This window comes from Borostomias antarcticus (genome assembly GCF_949987555.1).
Source record: "Borostomias antarcticus genome assembly, chromosome: 13".
Lineage (NCBI taxonomy): Eukaryota > Metazoa > Chordata > Actinopteri > Stomiiformes > Stomiidae > Borostomias > Borostomias antarcticus.
This window is the reverse complement of record NC_140246.1, coordinates 20,374,951-20,397,451: the sequence shown is the minus strand read 5'-3', so window position 1 is coordinate 20,397,451 and position 22,501 is coordinate 20,374,951. Positions and strand designations below refer to the sequence as shown.

Below are 22,501 nucleotides of genomic sequence, written 5' to 3'. Positions count from 1 at the left end.
AAAGGTTGTGTAGTGTTTAAAGGTTGTGTGGTGTTTAAAGGTTGTGTAGTGTTTAAAGGTTGTGTAGTGTTTAAAGGTTGTGTAGTGTTTAAAGGTGTGTAGTGTTTAAAGGTTGTGTAGTGTTTAAAGGTTGTGTGGTGTTTAGAGGTGTGTGTAGTGTTTAAAGGTTGTGTAGTGTTTATAGGTTGTGTAGTGTTAATAAGTTGTGTGGTGTTAATAGGTTGTGTAGTGTTTATAGGTTTGTAGTGTTTAAAGGTTGTGTAGTGTTAATAGGTTGTGTAGTGTTTATAGGTTGTGTAGTGTTTAAAGGTGTGTAGTGTTTAAAGGTTGTGTAGTGTTTAAAGGTTGTGTAGTGTTTATAGGTTGTGTAGTGTTTAAAGGTTGTGTAGTGTTTAAAGGTGTGTAGTGTTTAAAGGTTGTGTAGTGTTTAAAGGTGTATTGTTTAAAGGTTGTGTAGTGTTTAAAGGTGTGTAGTGTTTAAAGGTTGTGTAGTGTTTAAAGGTGTGTAGTGTTTAAAGGTTGTGTAGTGTTTAAAGGTTGTGTAGTGTTTAGAGGTGTGTGTAGTGTTTAAAGGTTGTGTAGTGTTTATAGGTTGTGTAGTGTTAATAAGTTGTGTAGTGTTTATAGGTTTGTAGTGTTTAAAGGTTGTGTAGTGTTTAAAGGTTGTGTAGTGTTTAAAGGTTGTGTAGTGTTAATAGGTTGTGTAGTGTTTATAGGTTGTGTAGTGTTTAAAGGTTGTGTAGTGTTGAAAGGTTGTGTAGTGTTTAAAGGTGTGTAGTGTTTAAAGGTGTGTAGTGTTTAAAGGTTGTGTAGTGTTTAAAGGTTGTGTATTGTTTAAAGGTTGTGTAGTGTTTAAAGGTTGTGTAGTGTTTAAAGGTTGTGTAGTGTTTAAAGGTTGTGTAGTGTTTAAAGGTTGTGTAGTGTTTAAAGGTTGTGTAGTGTTGAAGGTGTGTGTAGTGTTTAAAGGTTGTGTAGTATTTGAAGGTGTGTGTAGTGTTTAAAGGTTGTGTAGTATTTGAAGGTGTGTGTAGTGTTTAAAGGTTGTGTAGTGTTTAATGTGTGTGTAGTGTTTAAAGGTTGTGTAGTGTTGAAGGTGTGTGTAGTGTTTAAAGGTGTGTGTAGTGTTTAAAGGTGTGTGTGTGTAGTGTTGAAGGTGTGTGTGTGTAGTGTTAAAGGTGTGTGTAGTGTTTAAGGTGTGTGTGTAGTGTTTAAGGTGTGTGTAGTGTTGAAGGTGTGTGTAGTGTTGAAGGTGTGTGTAGTGTTGAAGGTGTGTGTAGTGTTTAAGGTGTGTGTAGTGTTTAAAGGTGTGTTTGTGTATAGTGTTGAAGGTGTGTGTAGTGTTGAAGGTGTGTGTAGTGTTTAAAGGTTGTGTAGTGTTTAAAGGTAATGTGTAGTGTTGAAGGTGTGTGTAGTGTTTAAAGGTGTGTAGTGTTTAAAGATTGTGTAGTGTTTAAAGTTTGTGTAGTGTTTAAAGGGTGTGTAGTGTTTAAGGTGTGTAGTGTTTAAAGGTTGTGTATTGTTTAAGGTGTGTAGTGTTTAAATGTGTAGTGTTTAAAGGTTGTGTAGTGTTTAAAGGTTGTGTAGTGTTAATAGGTTGTGTAGTGTTTAAAGGTTGTGTAGTGTTTATAGGTTGTGTAGTGTTAATAGGTTGTGTAGTGTTTATATGTTTGTAGTGTTTAAAGGTTGTGTAGTGTTTATAGGTTGTGTAGTGTTAATAGGTTGTGTAGTGTTTAAAGGTTGTGTAGTGTTTAAAGGTTGTGTAGTGTTTAAAGGTTGTGTAGTGTTTAAAGGTTGTGTAGTGTTAATAGGTTGTGTAGTGTTTAAAGGTTGTGTGGTGTTTAAAGGTTGTGTAGTGTTTATAGGTTGTGTAGTGTTAATAGGTTGTGTAGTGTTTAAAGGTTGTGTAGTGTTTAAAGGTTGTGTAGTGTTTAAAGGTTGTGTAGTGTTTAAATGTTGTGTAGTGTTAATAGGTTGTGTAGTGTTTAAAGGTTGTGTGGTGTTTAAAGGTTGTGTAGTGTTTATAGGTTGTGTAGTGTTAATAGGTTGTGTAGTGTTTAAAGGTTGTGTAGTGTTTAAAGGTTGTGTAGTGTTTATAGGTTGTGTAGTGTTTAAAGGTTGTGTAGTGTTTAAAGGTTGTGTGGTGTTTAAAGGTTGTGTAGTGTTAATAGGTTGTGTAGTGTTAATAGGTTGTGTAGTGTTTATATGTTTGTAGTGTTTAAAGGTTGTGTAGTGTTTATAGATTGTGTAGTGTTTAAAGGTTGTGTAGTGTGTATAGATTGTGTAGTGTTTAAAGATTGTGTAGTGTTTAAAGTTTGTGTAGTGTTTAAAGGGTGTGTAGTGTTTAAGGTGTGTAGTGTTTAAATGTGTAGTGTTTAAAGGTTGTGTAGTGTTGAAGGTGTGTGTAGTGTTTAAAGGTTGTGTAGTATTTGAAGGTGTGTGTAGTGTTTAAAGGTTGTGTAGTGTTTAAAGGTTGTGTAGTGTTTAAAGGTTGTGTGGTGTTTAAAGGTTGTGTAGTGTTTATAGGTTGTGTAGTGTTAATAGGTTGTGTAGTGTTTAAAGGTTGTGTAGTGTTTAAAGGTTGTGTAGTGTTTATAGGTTGTGTAGTGTTAATAGGTTGTGTAGTGTTTAAAGGTTGTGTAGTGTTTAAAGGTTGTGTAGTGTTTAAAGGTTGTGTAGTGTTTATAGGTTGTGTAGTGTTAATAGGTTGTGTAGTGTTAATAGGTTGTGTAGTGTTAATAGGTTGTGTAGTGTTTATATGTTTGTAGTGTTTAAAGGTTGTGTAGTGTTTATAGATTGTGTAGTGTTTAAAGGTTGTGTAGTTTTGAAGGTGTGTGTAGTGTTTAAAGGTTGTGTAGTGTTAATAGGTTGTGTCCCTGGTCCAGGAGAGGGTTCGTGTTCGGCCTGTGGAGCGCCTGCGCCTCCGTGGGGAACATCCTGGGAGCCTTCCTGGCCTCCAGCGTCCTCAAGTACGGATACGAGGTACACACACACTCGCACACACTCGCACACACACACACGCACACACACACACACACACCTCACAGATCTACTATGGTCATAACCTATGGGGTGTGAAAAGTGCCACTTCGGTTGCTTGTTCAAAGCTTACTTACAACGTGCATGTATGTATGTGTGTATGTGTGTATGTATATACATACACACACACATACACACACGTTTGTGTTATACAGCGCAGCTCACTACAAAACAACGCGCACATGCACGGTAGTTCGATCGCGCTTTAAGTGAATGGGGGAGCTCACGTGACCGAATGAGTGTTTGCGTTGTGAGCTCAGTGTGTCTGTCTGTCACGTGTACCACGAAGGGTTGCTTGTTCAAATATTACAAGATCATGTGTGTATGTGTGTGTGTGTATGTATGAGATCTAACATAGCCTACATACATACACACATACATATACATACACGTTCGCTCCAACCAGCGCAGCTGTATGTGAAACTGCTTGCGCAAGCGCGGTAGCCACCGTACTTCCGCGTGACGTCACAGAATGAGTTGCTGCTGTTTTCACTCTTGAGTAGTGTGTGTATGTATGTCTATGTTTCGACTTGCGTAATGAATGACTTCGGTACATCGCTTCAGAGAATGAAGACGACTATGGTAAATATAGCACTAAAAATATGAATATTGGTGTGGTTAGATGACAAGACCATGCTTTGTGGGTAGATCTATGCACATCAATTTGTTTTTTTGTTTAGATGTATCGGCTTTTACTGCAAGCTAACTAGCTTCCCAGCTAACGTTTCATCATTGCCTAGGCTAGCGAAGTGTCTAACAAGAGTGTGGGTAACGTTAGATGGTCACATTATGCGAATTAAACTCGGTATATTATGTAGCTGTATCTAGCTAGCTCCATTACTTTACAGTTTGGCTAGAGAAGACCGGTGTATTGAACGCGGTCAAAGGCCTGCCCAGTTTGCCTGTCGGTGCTATTAAAATCACGTCACGACTGTATTCCCTGGGCAGTAACGTTACTCATTCAGCACCAGCCTCCATTATTTACATTATAGTCAAGTGTATGCGTGTAATCAGAGAGGAGCGCGTTATTCCCTCTAGCCTTAATGGTTAGTAAATGTTAACAAGTGTCTATTGCAATATGGAGGTACATTATTATTTTCCATATGCTGTATTCGAGAGTAGAGGTTTTGTAACTATCTTCCATATACATTACTAGCCATATACATTTGCATGAACGCTCTGTAATATGTCTTTGACATAAACAAAATGATAAGAAATGACATGTTCTACAACTCTACTATTGCAATGCATCAGTCTGTGTAAAGCTGGCTGATGGTGTCGAGGTCCTGGCTACTAGCTGCCTATCGCCTCCCTCGGTCCTCACTCCAGCTCAGCTCCTCCCAGTATAGAGCTGGACGTTCATCTGGCAACTCGGGACAACTGCACGACAGAAAACAAACTGCAATTCTCCTTCCTCCTCTGGGCTTGTTCCCTCAGGGAATCACTTCTCCGACGCTGCAGCTGGATAGTACTTCCCTGAGCCATGACCATGAGGTTGTTGGAGTCAAATCTGAAGGCTGGTACACAGTCCATCTATAACATCAAAAACAATATGTAGTTGGACCCAACAAGCACTGTGATAATAGCACCCCAAGTCATTACTGCAGAAACAAAACCTCTCCTCTTGAACACAGCATATGGAAAATAATAATGTACCTCCATATTGCAATAGACACTAACATTTACAAACCATTAAGGCTAGAGGGAATAACGCGCTCCTCTCTGATTACAGGCATACACTTGACTATAATGTAAATAATGGAGGCTGGTTCTGAATGAGTAACGTCACTGCACAGGGAATACAGTTGTGACGTGATTTTAATAGCACCGACTTACAGGCAAACTTGGCAGGCCTGAGTTTGACCGCGTTCAATACACCGGTCTTCTCTAGCCAAACTGTAAAGCAATGGAGCTGGCTAGATACAGCTACATAATATACCGAATTGAATTCGATTAACGTGACCATCTAAGGGTCTTCAATGTGGGAGGCAAATAGTTCCTGGTAAGAATCTAGAGGCTATGTGTCTGAGAATCAAAGGAAGTATAAGAAATGTATACAGGTAATAAAATAAACCCACAGAAGATGATCTTAGACTTCTCTCGCTACATTAGCTGATGCAACGTGCTGTAAGGAGATGCCGGGCCTGACCACCATGCTGCTCTTTCTGACCCTCACATTGGGGCTGACCTGATCAGGAAATGGAGGGCCATTTTCAGGGGTGCCGTTAGAAATTTTGGGCCCTGTAAAATAATATAATATTGGGCCCCCCAAACCAAGACCTTATGATAATAATAATATTAAAATGAATCATCATCATCATAAAAAAAAATAAAAAAAATAATTATAATAATAATGGTTTATGGGGGCCCCTGGAAGTGCAGGGCCCTTGGAATCGTTCTAACCTCCCCCCTCCTTACAGCTCCACTACAAGAACTAAAAGAGCACAATATTCATCCCTAGTAATGACAACTTCCATGTTGTCATACTGCCTTTGGGATTAACTTTAGCTGGGCTAGTGTTGTCTGAGCACTCAGCATTAATAGTTCACAGGTTTGTTCACAAGTACACAAGCACAAATGTAAATTTGGACAGAACAACCAGAAGGTCTTCTGAATGAAAGCACACCCCATCTAGTCAATATACCTTAAATATGTTTCCAATGGCCCTGTGGTAATTTAATTGTAGCAGTAAGGCTGGCAGATGGTTCTCTTTTTTTCCAACATTTTTTACATTATGCGGGCTGGCCCACTAGTCTATCACATCTTTATGTGCTATTCGAAGGGCAAGAAATGCACTGTATCATGAAGTCCTTGAATAAAGAATGAATACTGTATGACATGGATGTAAAGTCTGGTGCTTTAGTTTATTTGAGATATAATTTTGCTTTGGTGTGAATTTGAACTTGTATAGTCATGTTTCAAGATTCCAAGCAAGGTTATTATAGTTAACGAAAACTAACTAAAAAACGAAAACTAGGTGTGAAAAAACATTTTAGTTAACTGAAATAAAAATAAAAACTAGGCTTTACAAAAAAACGATAACTAACTAAAACTGTATTGTGTGTTTACAAAACTAACTAAAATAAACTACAATTGTAGAGAAAATGTCCTTAGTTTTAGTCTTTTTCATTTCATACATAAGCCTAGTCTTTTTGGGTGGATATTAAATCTATCCTCCATTATTTCTTTAGCTGTGTCCCTGTGCAGAAGTAACCTGACGTGCGCCAGATGGTTTGTTTTGCACAGAGTGAAACAACTTGAGCTCACGAGATCAGGATGGTCTCACGAGGCTAGCGCAGAAAAAAAAAAACTAAACTAATACTGAAACTAATATAAACTAAAACTAAGCATTATGAAAAAATAAAAAATAAACTAAACTAGCAAATCTGCTCTAAAAACTAATGAAAACTAAACTGAAATTGAACACAAAAAGTTAAAACGATATAAAAATAAAAACTAATGAAAAAAGCAAAACTATTATAACCCTGATTCCAAGTCAATCAAGATTTCCAAATTTGGACTTGGAAGTGTTGATGGATGCTGGTCTCAGCAGCCTGTTTAGAGACTTTTGAGAAGGGGCGAACCTTTGCTCCAGGGTGACATCTCTTCTTCAGGTCTTTGGCAGTGCCCGCATGCAGCTCGAAGGCTTTCACACACATCATTACTTGTTTGGGAGAACCCCAGTTGTCGGGAGAATTATTTTGTCTCAGATTTCCTGCTAAAGCCTTTTTCTGTGTTTCAGTTGCAGCTGAGCTGTTCTTTTTTTTGGAATCTGAAGGTTTTCTAAGAGATTTCTCTGGGCTGGTGAGTTTTAGTCCACGTTCAATTATTGCACGTTTGTCTTCAAAGCTCAGTTGCAGTGCCTCTGGGGATGGCGTAGGTCTGACTTCACGAGGCCTGCTGCTTTCACTCTCACTGTTGGGCAGTTGGTCAGTAACGTGAGGCTGGTTATCTGTTTTGGTGGTAGTCTGGGTTTGGGCTGTAAAGGCTCTCACAGGCCGGGATGACTTGATGCTAGACTTCAGTAGGTCCCTGTGCTCACGAGAGATCAACGGTGTCTCCATACCTTGGAAGTACAGATGACATGGTGGTCGTGAGACTGATGAGACCTTTTCAGCTGGACTGTCTTTCAATCCTAACTCGATTTTGGAATCTGAAGTTTGTCTAATATTTCTAATCTAATATTTAAATATTATCTAATATTTGAACAAGCAACCCTTCGTGGTACACGTGACAGACGCACATACATACGCAACACTGAGCTCACAACGCACTTATTCGGTCACGTGAGCTCCCCCATTCACTTAAAGCACGATCGAACTACCGCGCATGTGCGCGTTGTTTTGTAGTGAGCTGCGCTGGTTAACGCGAACGTGTGTGTATGTGTGTGTATGTATATACATACACACATACATACATACACGTTGTAAGTAAGCTTTGAACAAGCAACCAAAGTGGCACTTTTCACACCCCATAATAACCTAATCAGTTAAGATAAACATTGGTTATAGTATGACACTGTCTGGTGTGCGTGTGTGTGTGTTTGTTTAGTATGCCTTCCTGGTCACCTCGGTCGTACAGTTTGCGGGGGGTGTGGTGGTGTTCTTTGGTCTCCTCACCTCTCCCAAGGAAGTGGGTAAGTTCTGGTTCTGGTTCTGGTTCTCCCCCTGGCCTGGCATCATCTGCTGTGCACAGCACCGTTCACCGGATTCTCAAATGTTCCGTCCTGCACTTCACTCTTTGATTATTGATTTGCGTGTGTGTGTGTGTGCGTATGCGTGTGTGTTTGTGCATGTGCGTATGTGTGTGTATGTGTGTGTGTGTGTGGTTCAGGTCTGAGTGTGGAGTGTGAGACCAGTCTAGGGCCAGTGGAGACGGACACAGACAGCCACCGACCTCTGATGAGTGATGAAGAGGAGGAGGAGGAAGAGGAGGAGGGTGAGGGAGGGTACTACTCCGTCCAGCAGCAGGACGAAGAGCAGCAGGACGCTCCCCGAGCCATCAGCTTCTGCCAGGCCTTCTGTCTGCCTGGAGTCCTGCCTGTGAGGCTCTCTGTTAATCCCTCCCTTCTCTCTCTCTCTCCCTTCTCTCTCTCTCCCTTCTCTCTCTCTCTCCCTTCTCTCTCTCTCTCTCTCCCTTCTCTCTCTCTCTCTCTCTCCCTTCTCTCTCTCTCTCTCTCTCTCTCCCTTCTCTCTCTCTCTCTCTCTCTCTCTCTCCCTCTCCCTTCTCTCTCTCTCTCTCTCTCTCCCTTCTCTCTCTCTCTCTCTCTCTCTCTCTCCCTTCTCTCTCTCTCCCTTCTCTCTCTCTCTCTTCTCTCTCTCTCTCCCTTCTCTCTCTCTCTCTCTCTCCCTTCTCTCTCTCTCCCTCTCCCTTCTCTCTCTCTCTCTCTCTCTCCCTTCTCTCTCTCTCTCTCTCTCTCCCTTCTCTCTCTCTCTCTCTCTCCCTTCTCTCTCTCTCTCTCTCTCTCTCCCTTCTCTCTCTCTCTCTCTCTCTCCCTTCTCTCTCTCTCTCTCCCTTCTCTCTCTCTCTCTCTCTCTCTCTCTTCTCTCTCTCTCCCTTCTCTCTCTCTCTCTCCTCTTCTCTCTCTCTCTCCCTTCTCTCTCTCTCTCTCTCTCCCTTCTCTCTCTCTCTCTCTCTCCCTTCTCTCTCTCTCTCTCCCTTCTCTCTCTCTCTCTCCCTTCCTTCTCTCTCTCTCTTCTCTCTCTCTCTCTCCCTTCTCTCTCTCTCTCTCCCTTCTCTCTCTCTCTCCCCCCCTCTTTCTCTCTCCCCCCCGTCCTCTCTCTCTCTCTCCCCCTTCTCTCTCTCTCCCTCCAGTTCTCTCTCTCTCCCCCCTTCTCTCTCCCTCCCCCCCTTCTCTCTCTCTCTCTCCCCCCTTCTCTCTTAATGATACTGACTGTCTCTCTCTCTCTCTCTCTCTCTCTCTCTCTCTCTCGCCCAGTATTCCCTAGCCTATGCATGTCTGAAGCTGGTCAACTACTCCTTCTTCTTCTGGCTGCCGTTCTACCTGAGCAGTAACTTTGGCTGGAAGGAGGCGCAGGCAGACCGTCTGTCTGTGTGGTACGACGTGGGCGGCATCGTGGGTGAGTTCAGCTCCACGCAGGTCAGGTCAGGTCAGCTCCACGCAGGTCAGGTCAGGTCAACTCCACACAGGTCAGGTCAGGTCAACTCCACACAGGTCAGGTCAGGTCAACTCCACACAGGTCAGGTCAGGTCAACTCCACACAGGTCAAGTCAGCTCCACACAGGTCAGGTCAGGTCAACTCCACACAGGTCAGGTCAGGTCAACTCCACACAGGTCAGGTCAGGTCAACTCCACAAAGGTCAGGTCAGGTCAACTCCACACAGGTCAAGTCAGCTCCACACAGGTCAGGTCAGCTCCACACAGGTCAGGTCAGGTCAACTCCACACAGGTCAGGTCAGGTCAACTCCACACAGGTCAGGTCAGGTCAGCTCCACACAGGTCAGGTCAGCTCCACACGGGTCAGCTCAGCTCCAAAGACGCTGGGGACGGCTGTGTCCCAGGAGGCAGAGCGGGTCGTCCAATGACCGCAGGGGTCGGCGGTTCGAAACCCGGCTCCTCCTGCCCACATGTCGAAGTGTCCTTGGGCAAGACACTGAACCATAAATTGCTCCCAAAGAGCAGGCTAGCACCTTGCATGGCAGCTGCCTCCACTGGTGTGTGAATGTGTGTGTGAATGGGTGAATGAGAGGCCATTGTAAAGCACTTTGGATAAAAACGCTATATAAGTGCAGGCCATTTACCATTAGGGAGATGCAGGTGTTGAATGTGTCTCTGTCCAGGGGGGACGGTCCAGGGCCTGCTCTCTGATTGGCTGGGGAAGAGATCTCCGGTCCTGGCTGTGAGTCTGCTGCTGGCCATGGGGTCTCTGGTGGGGTACAGCCGTGAGTAGAGCAGCCTCACCCCCGAGTACCACACAAGAGAACCATCAATATCACCACTACACTATCATCATTACTACCAACGTGATCAATATCTAATAACTATAACTCTCCTCTCCTCTCCCCCATTCTCCTCTGGTCCCCTCTCCTCTCCTCTCCTCTGGTCCCCTCTCCTCTCCTCTCCTCTCCTCTGGTCTCCTCTCCTCTCCTCTCCTCTCCTCTCCTCTCCTCTCCTCTCCTCTCCTCTCCTCTCCTCTCCTCTCCTCTCCTCTCCTCTCCTCTCCTCCTCTCCTCCCTCTCCTCTCCTCCCTCTCTTCTCATCTCCTCTCTCCTCCTATCTCATCTCCTCTCATCTCCTCTCTTTTCCTCTCCTCCCCTCTGTCTCCTCTCTCTCCTCCTCTCTCTCTCCTCTCCTCTCTCAGACTCTCCTAATGACCAGGTGGTGAACGCCGCCCTGCTGGCTTCTACAGGCTTCTTCATCGGCGGTCCGTCCAACATGATCAGCTCGGCCATCTCCGCTGACCTGGGCCGGCAGCAGGCCCTGCGGGGCAGTCAGAAGGCCCTGGCCACCGTCACCGGCATAGTGGACGGCACTGGGAGCATAGGAGCGGCTGGAGGACAGGTAGCACACACACTCACACACACACACACACACACACACACACACACACACTCACTCCTCACACACACACACACACTCACACACACACACACACACACACACACACACACACACACACTCACACACACTCACACACACACACTCACACTCACACACACACACACACACTCACACACACACACACACACACACACTCACACACACACACTCACACTCACACACACACTCACACTCACTCCTCACACACACACACACACACACACACTCACACACACTCACACTCACACTCACACACACACACACACACACTCACACACACACTCACTCCTCACACACACACACACACACTCACACACACACACTCACACACACACACACACACACACACACACACTCACACACACTCACATACACACACTCACACACACTCACTCACACACACACACTCACACTCACACACACGCAATTTAGCGCCCCGCCCCCCAAGCCCCCCCCTCTCTAAAAAAAAGAAAAAGACAGGAGCGCAGCAGTGTTGATCAATATCAGACAGATTGATTTATTCTTAAAGCGGTTCGTTTTTACATTGGCCTTCATGTTAGGCGTGCTTAACACATTTTATTTTACACATTTAGCCTGCAGGCGAGGCTGCCTAGGCCTACTGACTTGTATTTTGTCTAATTTTTTCCCTCAAAGCCTATAGCCTACAGTTACAAAATAAAATAGCAATAATAAGAAAGAAACTCTTTAATCCTCAACAATCCATTGTAGGCTATATGGAAACGTCAGTTATTGTATCCCCCTGTAAATTATTTAGGCTAATTTCCTCGTCTCATCTTTAGTCTATCTCCTAGATCCTCACGCGTCTGGATTTCATGCTTTCCCATCTGTCTAGTATCTCATCAAAATGAGTGGAGCGTGCGACTTTATTTTCTATAGATATGACTGCCAGATGTGTTTAGTCACTCATTGTCCATTGTGGAACGGAGGTCATTTTTAAGGATCTTTAGTTTACTGAAGGACCTTTCCGCGGATGCTACTGTCACTGGCATGGTCAGGAAGACTGACTGCTACAATTAAATGAGGGAAAAGTAAGTCTAGATTTCGCTTTAAGAGGAAGTTCAGTTTATCTATTGCCTTTGTGCACCTATTTTCATTTAGTAGACGGCTTGCAGGATATATTTATTGCATGATGTCTCTTGAAACGTCACTTGTTGAGAGGGCATATTGTGTTACTGATTCTTCCATTTCCTCCTGTGTCATGTTATCCATTTCGATTATAAAACTATACTTCTCTGCGATTTGCCCTATGTTTTCAAATCTGATCTGATTGGGATGTTGCTTAAAGCAAATTAACAGTTTGTTAAAACACTCAATGCGACTGTGTCATCATGACTTTATATAACTGACTACTAGGTATAATATAATAGGTATAACAGTAGGCTATAATAATAGGCAAGTCAGCTAGCTGGTTACCTAGAATTCCCGCCTCCATCACTTGATTTGGCTGACGTTATCCAACTTGACAGAGATGTTCTCAATCTTTTTTCTGTATCCTCTCTATGCATTTTTCTTTTTCGGTTTTGGGCGCCTCAAAGCTTTTTTCTCCCATCCATGGTGGTATTGTTAACAACTAACTACTATTTATTCTCCAGCTAACGTTAACTCCGTTCTGAGTGAGGGAGTGCAGCTTTATGAATCGTATAGTTAGTCAGTCAGCGCTCCTGCTCTTCAATGGCGCCCCAGCTCTCCGGCGCCCGCTCATTGTGGCACCCGGGTGCACTGCACCCTCTGCACTCCCCTTAGTTGCGTCACTGCACACACACACACACTCACACACACACACACACACACACTCACACATACAGTACATGCACACACACACACACACACACACTCTTATTCAGGCACGGTGAATGATACTGTGTCTGTCCCTCAGTACCTGGTGTCTCTGATCGAGAGCAAGCTGGGCTGGATGTGCGTCTTCTACTTCTTCGTCATCATGGTGAGACTCACCAGCTGTCTGCATATCCTCACCCTAACCCCCATTCAGTGCTTGGTTGTGGGTTGATTGGTTGATTGATTGATTGATTGATTGATTGATTTGTGTCCCTCTCACAGACAGGGTGCAGCGTGTTGTTCATCCTTCCTCTCATCTTCCGTGAGTTGCAAGCCATGTGGAGAGAGAGACAAGCCCAGACACACCAGCTGTGAGACTTCACCCACAGAGGCCGTGTTTACCCCCCTTCCCCCACAAGCTCCTCCTCTTCCTCCTCCACCTCTTCACCGGTCCTCAGGGACTACCTCAGAATGTTCTGCTGGGAGATGGAGGGTTAGGGCTCTGACCGATGCGTGCACATACTTTGATCAGAAACACTCTTCAGAAGCAGCAGGGTGTGAGGTTTGTCCCTGGAGGCCCATCCTGGACCAGCAATGTGATTTCCCTCTAGTGTTTAAATTAATGGCTCAACATTTTCAACAGTTACGTTATCATCTAGACCCCTGCTGATTCCTGGGATATTTCAAGTTAACATCACTAGCAGCCCTGTTAGCATCACTAGCAGCCCTGCTGTTAGCATTACTACCAACCCTGTTGGCATCCCTAGCAGCCCTGTTAGCATCACTAGCAACCCTGTTAGCATCACTAGCAACCCTGTTAGCATCACTAGCAGCCCTGCTGTTGGCATCACTAGCAGCCCTGTTAGCATCACTAGCAACCCTGTTGGCATCCCTAGCAGCCCTGTTAGCATCACTAGCAACCCTGTTAGCATCACTAGCAACCCTGTTAGCATCACTAGCAGCCCTGCTGTTGGCATCACTTGCAACCCCGTTAGCATCACTAGCAACCCTGTTAGCATCACTAGCAGCCCTGCTGTTGGCATCACTAGCAGCCCTGTCAGCATCACTAGCAACCCTGTTAGCATCACTGGCAGCCCTGCTGTTGGCATCACTAGCAGCCCTGTTAGCATCACTAGCAGCCCTGCTGTTAGCATCACTTGCAACCCCGTTAGCATCACTAGCAACGCAGCTGTTAGCGTCACTAGCAACCCTAACAGAAAGGAATGGTTGACTTCTAACCCTAAAGCTGGGCAGCATTCTCTCTGGAAACACTACTGCTGAACTGTCCCTTTAAGGGGATATGGGCAGAACCACTACTGCTGAACTGTCCCTTTAAGGGGATGTGGGCAGAACCACTACTGTTGAACTGTCCTTTTAGAGGGTGGGGTGGTGTGACAGTGTGTACTGTATGTGTGTATGTGTGTGAGGGTGTGTGTTTGTGTATATGTGTATGAGGGTGTGTGTTTGTTCTTAAGAGACCCCTTAAGCCATCAAGTTACTGACTGTCATTCCTAACCTGTTTACTGGGGTGGTGAGAATCATAGGGACTCAATAGATGCTTCTAGAGAAATCAGACTTAAAACACAAACACATGCTATCATCTGTAAAACATTCTTGAAATCTCACCTGCCTGCCTGTCATTGTCTGAGGAACATCCATACTGAGCTGTAAATGACTGTAAACTGTAAAATTGACTTGCTATCTACATATTAACTCCTGGTAATCACCAGGAGACATAGTCTCCTCAGCAACCACTTCTGTTTGATAACTATTATGGGATAGACTGGTTTTATTGGCAGGTGCCAGCTGACATGGGTCCTGCCAAGATCATGAAACAATGCATAATTTAATCTCTCTAGAATGTAAATGTTCTTAATTTGTCTGTGATTTATGTTTTTTTTGTGTATTTGCACTTTCAGCCGATGTAAATAATTCTTGAGATTTTAAGACAATAAACTGAGATTTTTGCAGCTTGGCTCCTGCCTGTTGTGTGTTTGTCTGTCACACAGCCCCCCCCCCCCCACATCACAGGGCACCGTGACCTCACCAAGGAGTATGAGGTCACTCCACGCCTTAGTACACCACTTTCAGGAATCTGAGGGACATTCTTCTTACTTGTTGGATTTGTTTTGTGACCTGTTACTGGTCTGGAGTGGTCCTACCTCTAGTTGTCATGAGTTGCTACTACAGCAGTAGCGTTGTGTGCTTGAACCACGGCAGTGCCAGTTTAGTCATGAGTTGCTAGTGATGCGGCTGAGTGACTGAAGGTGTGGCGTGGTGTGGTTGAGCCACGGTAGAGACATTTCTGTGGATTTGTGGGTGTGTCGCTGTGTCAGGTCACTGAGGGTGTGCCACTTTGTTTTTAAAGGGATATTCTGGAATTTTTGAACAAGGGCCTCGACTTACCTATGATGTTTTTGACTGATGGAGATCATTTTCAGTTAATTCCATGCCGTAGATAGCTTTGGGTCGTTCCAATTTCCACTAGGTAACTTTGCGTCGACCTCGGTTGGCTGCTGTTTGAGCTCCGCCTGTGCAGAGTACAGACAGAGTGCCGAGGTTGGTCTCAGGGTAAATGCCAAGAAAACCGAGGTCATCACCTATAACATTGTCCCGGACGCGTCTACGCGTTTCGCAACCCAGTTTAGCGATAACACCATTGAGTTTAGGGTTAAGGAAGACCCTAACCCCTAACCTTAACCCTAACCCTAAACTCTATGGTGTTCTTGCTAAACTGGGTTGCGAAAAGTAATCTTGCGTCCCGGACCATCCACCCCTAATGGCAACAGGAGGCACTGCTCTGAAAGAAGTCATGACTTCACATACCTGGGCTCATGGGTCAACTCGTCCGAGCAAAACCTTAAAGCGAGGAAGGCGCTTGCATGGAAGGCTCTGAACGGCATGGCCAGTGTGTGGATGGACTCTGGAACCATAAACGTGTCATATCGACTCTACACCACCAGGTGGAGCCCTTGATTACAGAAAGGTTCTGATGGTTGTGACGCAGTTCCTATTGGTGCTTTTTTCCCGCTCAAACTGTTGGCCCACTCCCCCAAAATTGAGAAGGCATGTCTGGTCTGGTCTTGTGCCATGTATTTGTACCATTCACACACTGATGTCCTTTTATGGGAAATCGTGAATTCCATGTTATTCCATGCAGATTATGTCACGATCTCTCAAAATAGTACTCTGGAGTATTGGAGTGCATTTGGATTTGACATGATATTTTACTCCAGCCAGATTGGGCTCCCAAATCAGAAAATATTCTCTTTTTGACAAAACAGAAAGTTAAATTATTTAAGAGACTTGATTCTACTGTTGGATATAAGTGAAAACCAGAAGATGCAGTGGTATGATATATAAATATCATTTATTAGCATGTTCAAAGAAATAAACAATATCAAAAAAGTCAACACTGCACCAAAATCAGTGATTGAATCATTTTCTATACACTTTTTCAAAATATAAACCAAACCAAATAAAAGTAAATTATTTTGTTCCCATACAATTATACTGCACCTATATCAATTTAGCATAACATGATCAAAACCATTCAGTTACCAACCGTCCATGCATATACAGCATATAATGTTTTGATACACATGACAGGTAAATTATATATACCTGTGAGAGGTGAGTTAGAAAAGCTGGTTGGTTTTGGCCTGATGTGGCCTAGGTCTGAGGACACTCCTAGGTCTGAGGACACTCCTAGGTCTGAGGCCTTGACCTATCTGAGGACACTCCTAGGTCTGAGGACACTCCTAGGTCTGAGGCCTTGTCCTAACTGAGGACACTCCTAGGTCTGAGGACACTCCTAGGTCTGAGGCCTTGTCCTAACTGAGGACACTCCTAGGTCTGAGGCCTTGTCCTAACTGAGGACACTCCTAGGTCTGAGGCCTTGTCCTATCTGAGGACACTCCTAGACGGTTCTAGAAATATAGTCATATTCTGCAGTAGTGCAAAGACAGTTTGAAACAATACACAATCAGTTAGTTATACCAGAAGGGCATTTGTAATTATTTCCCTACACAATGAGATACAACGTCAAAATAAGTTAATAATATATACTTTTAAAGTTTGTTCTGAACACGCTGAAAGACAGACACTCAAACACACAGGAAAAGAAACAAAACAATAAAGGATCTCTTAAATTATGAAACATAATACACTTCATTAAAAATCGGTGAGGTCATGTGTGTAAATACATTACCAATGTGTGTTGACCTGATTATATACAGACACAGAGAGAGACCACCCTGATGATGCAGAGAGACCACCCTCACTCTGAGAGAGACCACATTCACTCTATGGATGCTGAGGCACTGGCCAGTCAGAGAGAATGGGTTCTTAGTGACTCTGCCTCCTCCATCTCTGAGGGGCTTTGCTTTAAGTTTAGTTTTTTCTATTTTATAATGTTTCTTTAAAGCTGCAGTAGGTAACTTCTAAAGGTACATTCAGTCTGCTTCTCTCTCACGATTTGTGAATTTGGGGTTCCCATAAGGCCATAGAGGGATGCCCCATATTACTGATTTCACTTCAGCACGCAGGTCCACTTTGACTCAGGCGTGGCCACACCTCCAAGCTTCTTTATTTTTGGTTATGATCGGGTGTCGACCCGACACCAAATTGTAATAATTATTATAATTGCTGCAGCAGAGCCAACAGCTGACTCTAAACACGTGGTTTTGACAGAGGAACTCAACAAATTATCTCTCTCGATTTATCATAGCAATATTTAAATGTTTAAAATCTTATGAAAATCTTACATACTGCAGCTTCAAACATTCTTGCCAATCGCTCAGTGAGGTAGGTAGACATTCAGGATTATGGCTATTCGTCCAAATACTCTTCTATTAAAAACAAACTCAATTGTTGTTTGATACACTGAGCCACTGTCGTTTAGCTTATTGCAGATAGGACTAAAGAAGGCTGGCCAGTGTGTTCATCCCATTAACCTGTAATATACGGTATTAACCTGTAAAATACAGTATTAACCTGTAATATACGGTATTAACCTGTAATATACGGTATTAACCTGTAAAATACAGTATTAACCTGTAATATACGGTATTAACCTGTAATATATGGTATTAACCTGTAATATACGGTATTAACCTGTAATATACGGTATTAACCTGTAATATACAGTATTAACCTGTAATATACGGTATGACAGGTATTTAACAGAGACGTCTGGAGCTACTAGAAGGTTTGGGAACCTCTTAACGTCAGTCAGTGTCTAGATACTGTTATTTCTTTGTTTTTCTCGTTCACTCTAATGGTGTACCTCTTCCTCTTTGGTCAATTGCCTCAGCTGCCACAAAAGCCTATTTACAATGTGTGAAACCTCAAACACACTCAAACACACAACAATGGAAATGTGTCACAACTCAACACTTCATCAAAGCAATCCCAACCCCCCCTAGCCCCCACCCCCCCCCCCCTTCCCCAGCCCAAGGTCAACCCCCCCCAACTATCAGGCTGTCAGTCTGACCCCCCCAGCCCCCTGTGAGCTACAACAACCCCACTCCTGTCAAGGCCTTACTCCCTTCATGAAGAAAAGTGTGTTCACAACCTAGCGTGTTCACAACCTAGCGCTTCACAACCTAGCGCTTCAAAACCTAGCAGTTGCCATTATACAAGGTATAGACATGCTACATTGTTAAAAGGCTTTGAGCTAACAAAGCATAGCAAATGTACTCATCCTGTTACTACTGATCATATACTCTGTACAACCCTAGAAAGAAAATAATACCAAGAAAAAAAGGAATATATTCTGCTCTCTCAACAGGCCTATGGAAGGGAATCCAATGGAGAAAGGGATGGAGTGTTTAGGCTTGTATAGGTGAAGCCAGGGTTAGGGCTAGGCCAGGGTTAGGGCTAGGCCTGGATAGTAGGTGAAGCCAGGGTTAGGGCTAGGTCTGGATAGTAGGTGAAGCCAGGGTTAGGGCTAGGTTTGGATAGTAGGTGAAGCCAGGGTTAGGGCTAGTCCAGGGTTAGGGCTAGGCCTGGATAGTAGGTGAAGCCAGGGTTAGGGCTAGGTTTGGATAGTAGGTGAAGCCAGGGTTAGGGCTAGGCCAGGGTTAGGGCTAGGCTAGGGTTAGGGCTAGGCCTGGATAGTAGGTGACGCCAGGGTTAGGGCTAGGCCAGGGTTAGGGCTAGGCCAGGGTTAGGGCTAGGCCTGGATAGTAGGCTGTATACCCAGGGCATAGTTTAGGGGTGTGGCAGGTGTGTCTACTAATACCTCTTACTTTGTGATAAGCTTTGCTTACATCTAACACGCCCAAATCACCTGGGTTGCCCCTGATGTTCAGAGCTAAGGAATACTACCCAGGGTGCAGCTGACAGAGACTTGACAGCTGCTAGAGTCTCTTCAAACATGGACACCTGTTGCTAAGTTCAGATGAGAGTATGCTTGAATTATTTCACAGTATGATCAAAAGCTTAGAAAAAAATATAAGCTTGGAAAATATAAATGAAACGTTATACATACATACATACATATATTGTATCCGTACTGTATCTATGAACAAACTTTTCTCTGGCTCTGAGAGAAAGTTAAGGTAGGTTTTACAGCTCATCTTGTGTGAGCTTTTAGGACAGTCAGTTAGGTTTGCTACATATGTTAGGATATGATCATATTCTTTACGAGAGGTGATTTACTAGAGGAGCTTGTCCACTAGGTGGCGCTCTGCGGCTGGAGCCGAGTCTACTGCCAAGAGGGAAGCTTGTGATGCAGGAACTTCCTTTTCTTCACAGAGAAGAAGTCTGCGGATGAGAGAGGGAGAGAGAGAGGGAGAGAGGGAGAGAGAGAGGGAGGGAGGGAGAGGGAGAGAGTGAGAGTGACAGGGAGGAGAGAGAGTGAGAAAACAGGTGTTACAACATTACACAGAGCCAGGGACTTGAGTTACCACCTCGGTGGAACATGTTGTTCCTTGGCACAGACACCCATCAGATCCAAGGGGCTTGTGATTCCCATTACATTTATATGACCCACTGACCTGCTTACGCCAACCAACCGAATGTTTTAGCAGGCATGCAGAGCACCGCTAGCCTGACCCTCTCCCAGCCCCCTAGTGACCAGGTCCAGGATCATGGTGGCTCACCTGTGATGGAGGCCTGTCTGCGTCTGACAACCTTCAGGCTGGCGGTCATCTTCTCTGGCCTCTGGATCCTGTAGCACCCCCTGGTGGTGACCTCCAGGTACTCCTCCCCGGAACCGCAGGACGAGGCCGGCGACTCCGGCTGGCACCACCGCTCGGTCATCCTCCGGGCCGCGCCCGCGCCTGCCGCCGCGCCGGCTCCGCCCCTCTTCACCAGGCAGCTGCGGTAGAAGGCGGGCACGTCCTGGCACCGGAGCTCCTCCCACTCCACGGCGGAGCCGCAGGCCGGCCGGTCGCTCTGGAAGTCGTAGCTCCAGCGCTGGTTGGCCTCGGCCACGCTGACGCTCAGCAGCCTCTGGAAGTCCTGCTGCAGCTGCTGGTGGTCCACCGGGCCGAACAGGCTCCTCCTCACCGGGCCGGCGCCTAGCCTCACCTCCTCCACGGACCCCGGACCTTCGACCCGCTCCGACAGCAAAGACGATGATGACGATGATGAAGAAGAAGCCATGTCAATGTCCCTGAGGGAGGATCACAGAGAGAGAGAGAGAGAGAGAGAGAGAGAGAGAGAGAGAGAGGGGGGGGGGTTAGAGCCTGGGGGTTTTCTATGAGGTGTTACCCCAGCTTTTATGGACTGCACACACACACACACACACACACACACAATGGACTGCACACACACACACACACACACACATTGAAATCCTACTCAGCATTTGCAGTCCTGAGGTCTGTAGAGTTTTATGTGATCAAACGCACATGTGCCTTAACCCCCTCGGTAACGAGGTGGCGGTAACCAGAATCACACCACATAAATACGGAACGTTCTAGAACCAGAACACCTGCCAGGCTCGGGGGTCATCGTAGAGGTCACAGAGGTCACTAGGAAACAGCCACGCAGGAAATGCTGAATGTTTCACCTGGACCCTGTACTCCCCAGACAGTGTGATAGAGGGACGTAGGATTTCAGGAATGTCCCTGTGGCTTTTTGCTGAGTAAAATTCACATTTAAATTGGAGAGATTAATAGCTGCCTATGATGGGTCAGTGAAGGACTTTGTTCTGTCAGAAGAGCCCGCTTCTCAACCCTCCTTTTTCTCACAGGCACTCAAAGTTCGTTAAAAAAAAATAATCTTGCCTCCTTTAGATAGAGTTTTCCGCGCCGTCCTAACAGTCAGTCCTGCTATCAGCCACCGTTACGGGGAGGACAACCATAAAACTAAGGTGCGTCAGTGCTGCCCGGCTGCCAATGAATCTGGCTGATTATCAGCGGAATCGTTAGGCAGTGTGACAGCAGAGCAACACCCCCCCCCCATACACACACACACACACACACACACCACCACCACCACCACCGCACGTCTCGGAAACGGCTATAAATGCATGCATCGTGTCAGAGCGCGTATTGGAATGTATTTACATGAAGGCCAGTAAAGATAGCAGACAGAAAGGCCTGTCCTCAACTCTGGAATATGGCGCTAGGCCTGGCTGCGCAAAAATGAATACTGAGAATGAATACTGAATACTGAGAATGAATACTGAATACTGAGAATGAATACTGAATACTGAGAAATACTTAAAGTCCATGACAGGACATGTAGGCTCGTCAACATGATTATTAAATATCCCTTTATTTTATATTTTAATGCAAACCGACCAACAGAGACAATGGACCGGATATATACCGTTGTATAATAGCAGCTATATGTGTTATATAACACACCCATCACGATAGAATATCGGGACTGACAGATTTTTTTAAATTCTGCATTTAATAATGTATAAGCTTGGCTACAAGGCGTGCATGTAACAATAATGAACTGTGTTCCGACTTCTACCAAGTTTTGCTTGATTCATCAGCCTGTCCCTGTCTTTCCCGAGTGAAAGTTGTTTTCGTCGAAAAGTGGGCGCGGCCTGCAGATCAGGTTGCAGGAGTCCGACAAAAACACTGACATCTCCGCTCAATCTGACCCACTTCTGCTAAATAGGCAGCGAGAAAAAAGCGTTGAAACTCCCCCAAACACAAGGAAACAGCGCAGAGCTTCTTCTAACAGCTTATAAACAAGAATCGAAACTCTCAAAAGATATAGCATAACTAACTCCACCACTTCACGGCCTACTGCGGGATGTAAGTCAATGAGATGCGAGACAAAAACACCATCATTCTGGATGTTTATAATTCAAATAGGCTACTTACTACAAAACATACGACCTCTTCCATAATACTATGATAGCCTACTATTTAACTATGGCCCTGTATACTTTTAAATAATAATGTAGGCCTATCAGTAGATTAGAATATTAAGGCATTGCATTCTAAGTTGAAACAAATCAGCTAGCCTAACAAATGACAATATCGAATGATAACGATTATCCAAGAATGCGTATAACTATATAATTGAATAGGTATAGGTACAGTTAGCATGGCTCACCATAAACGTCCAGGAACGCACGTAGGCTATCTGTCAAATCTCAAAGATGTCGCGCTGATATGCTGCGTCTCTCCGGGCGAGTTCAGTTCAGTTCCAGCTTTCTGGCTCCCAGTCTCCGACGTGTTTGTTATGAACCTAGAAGGCAATGGGACGTCCCAACTCCAGCTATTCAACCACGTGATAAAGATCACCCGTCGGTGGGCTGGGCCTCAGCCAAGACGTAAACAACCCCGAGTAAACAACCAGGAGTGACGTAAACAGCCACTATCGACTATCTCTAGTTTCATTGTTGCCTATTTTCATTGTTGCCTATTGCCACAGCAATGAAGCAGAAGTGGTAGGCTATGCTATGCGCATATAACTTGTTTTGCAAACAAGTGTTCAAACTCATGCATTTGCCACAAAGACAATTCTAAAGCATTTCGTTTTAATTAATTTAAATAGGCCTACTTAATTAGAAATTAGCACCCCTGCTTACCTTGTGTTCAACATAAAAGCCCCTGTAAAGTAGACAGGCGTGTTCGTAAATCCGTTCTGCGCAGCTGACTTCGTGTTCCACTGCAGCCCCCTGGAGAA

At 44.7% G+C, this 22,501-nt stretch overlaps 2 protein-coding genes across 3 annotated transcripts in view; one reads left to right on the top strand and one right to left on the bottom strand.

The window, feature by feature from the left end:
• slc37a3 (solute carrier family 37 member 3) overlaps positions 1-14,255 on the top strand; it is a 24,470-nt gene extending 10,215 nt beyond the window's left edge. The window contains exons 7-14 of the mRNA XM_084447819.1: positions 2,883-2,979; positions 7,588-7,672; positions 7,870-8,078; positions 8,975-9,116; positions 9,838-9,939; positions 10,359-10,558; positions 12,495-12,560; positions 12,677-14,255. Coding sequence (XP_084303945.1) covers positions 2,883-2,979; positions 7,588-7,672; positions 7,870-8,078; positions 8,975-9,116; positions 9,838-9,939; positions 10,359-10,558; positions 12,495-12,560; positions 12,677-12,769 — 994 coding nt within the window. The 3' untranslated portion in view covers positions 12,770-14,255. The remainder of the gene's footprint in view (positions 1-2,882; positions 2,980-7,587; positions 7,673-7,869; positions 8,079-8,974; positions 9,117-9,837; positions 9,940-10,358; positions 10,559-12,494; positions 12,561-12,676) is intronic.
• A 3,675-nt stretch (positions 14,256-17,930) lies between these two features.
• Positions 17,931-22,501, bottom strand: cdkn1d (cyclin-dependent kinase inhibitor 1D). 2 transcript variants are annotated; one of them, XM_084447526.1, is made up of 4 exons: positions 22,404-22,497; positions 21,926-22,060; positions 19,501-20,015; positions 17,931-19,162 (listed from the first exon to the last, which is right to left on the bottom strand). In XM_084447526.1, exons 3-4 carry the CDS (start codon positions 20,003-20,005, stop codon positions 19,104-19,106), a joined length of 564 nt encoding a protein of 187 aa, XP_084303652.1. In that variant the 5' UTR covers positions 20,006-20,015; positions 21,926-22,060; positions 22,404-22,497; the 3' UTR covers positions 17,931-19,103. The 2 variants fall into 2 exon arrangements, with proteins under 2 accessions (XP_084303652.1, XP_084303651.1); XM_084447525.1 differs by lacking the exon at positions 21,926-22,060 and having other exon boundaries at positions 22,404-22,501.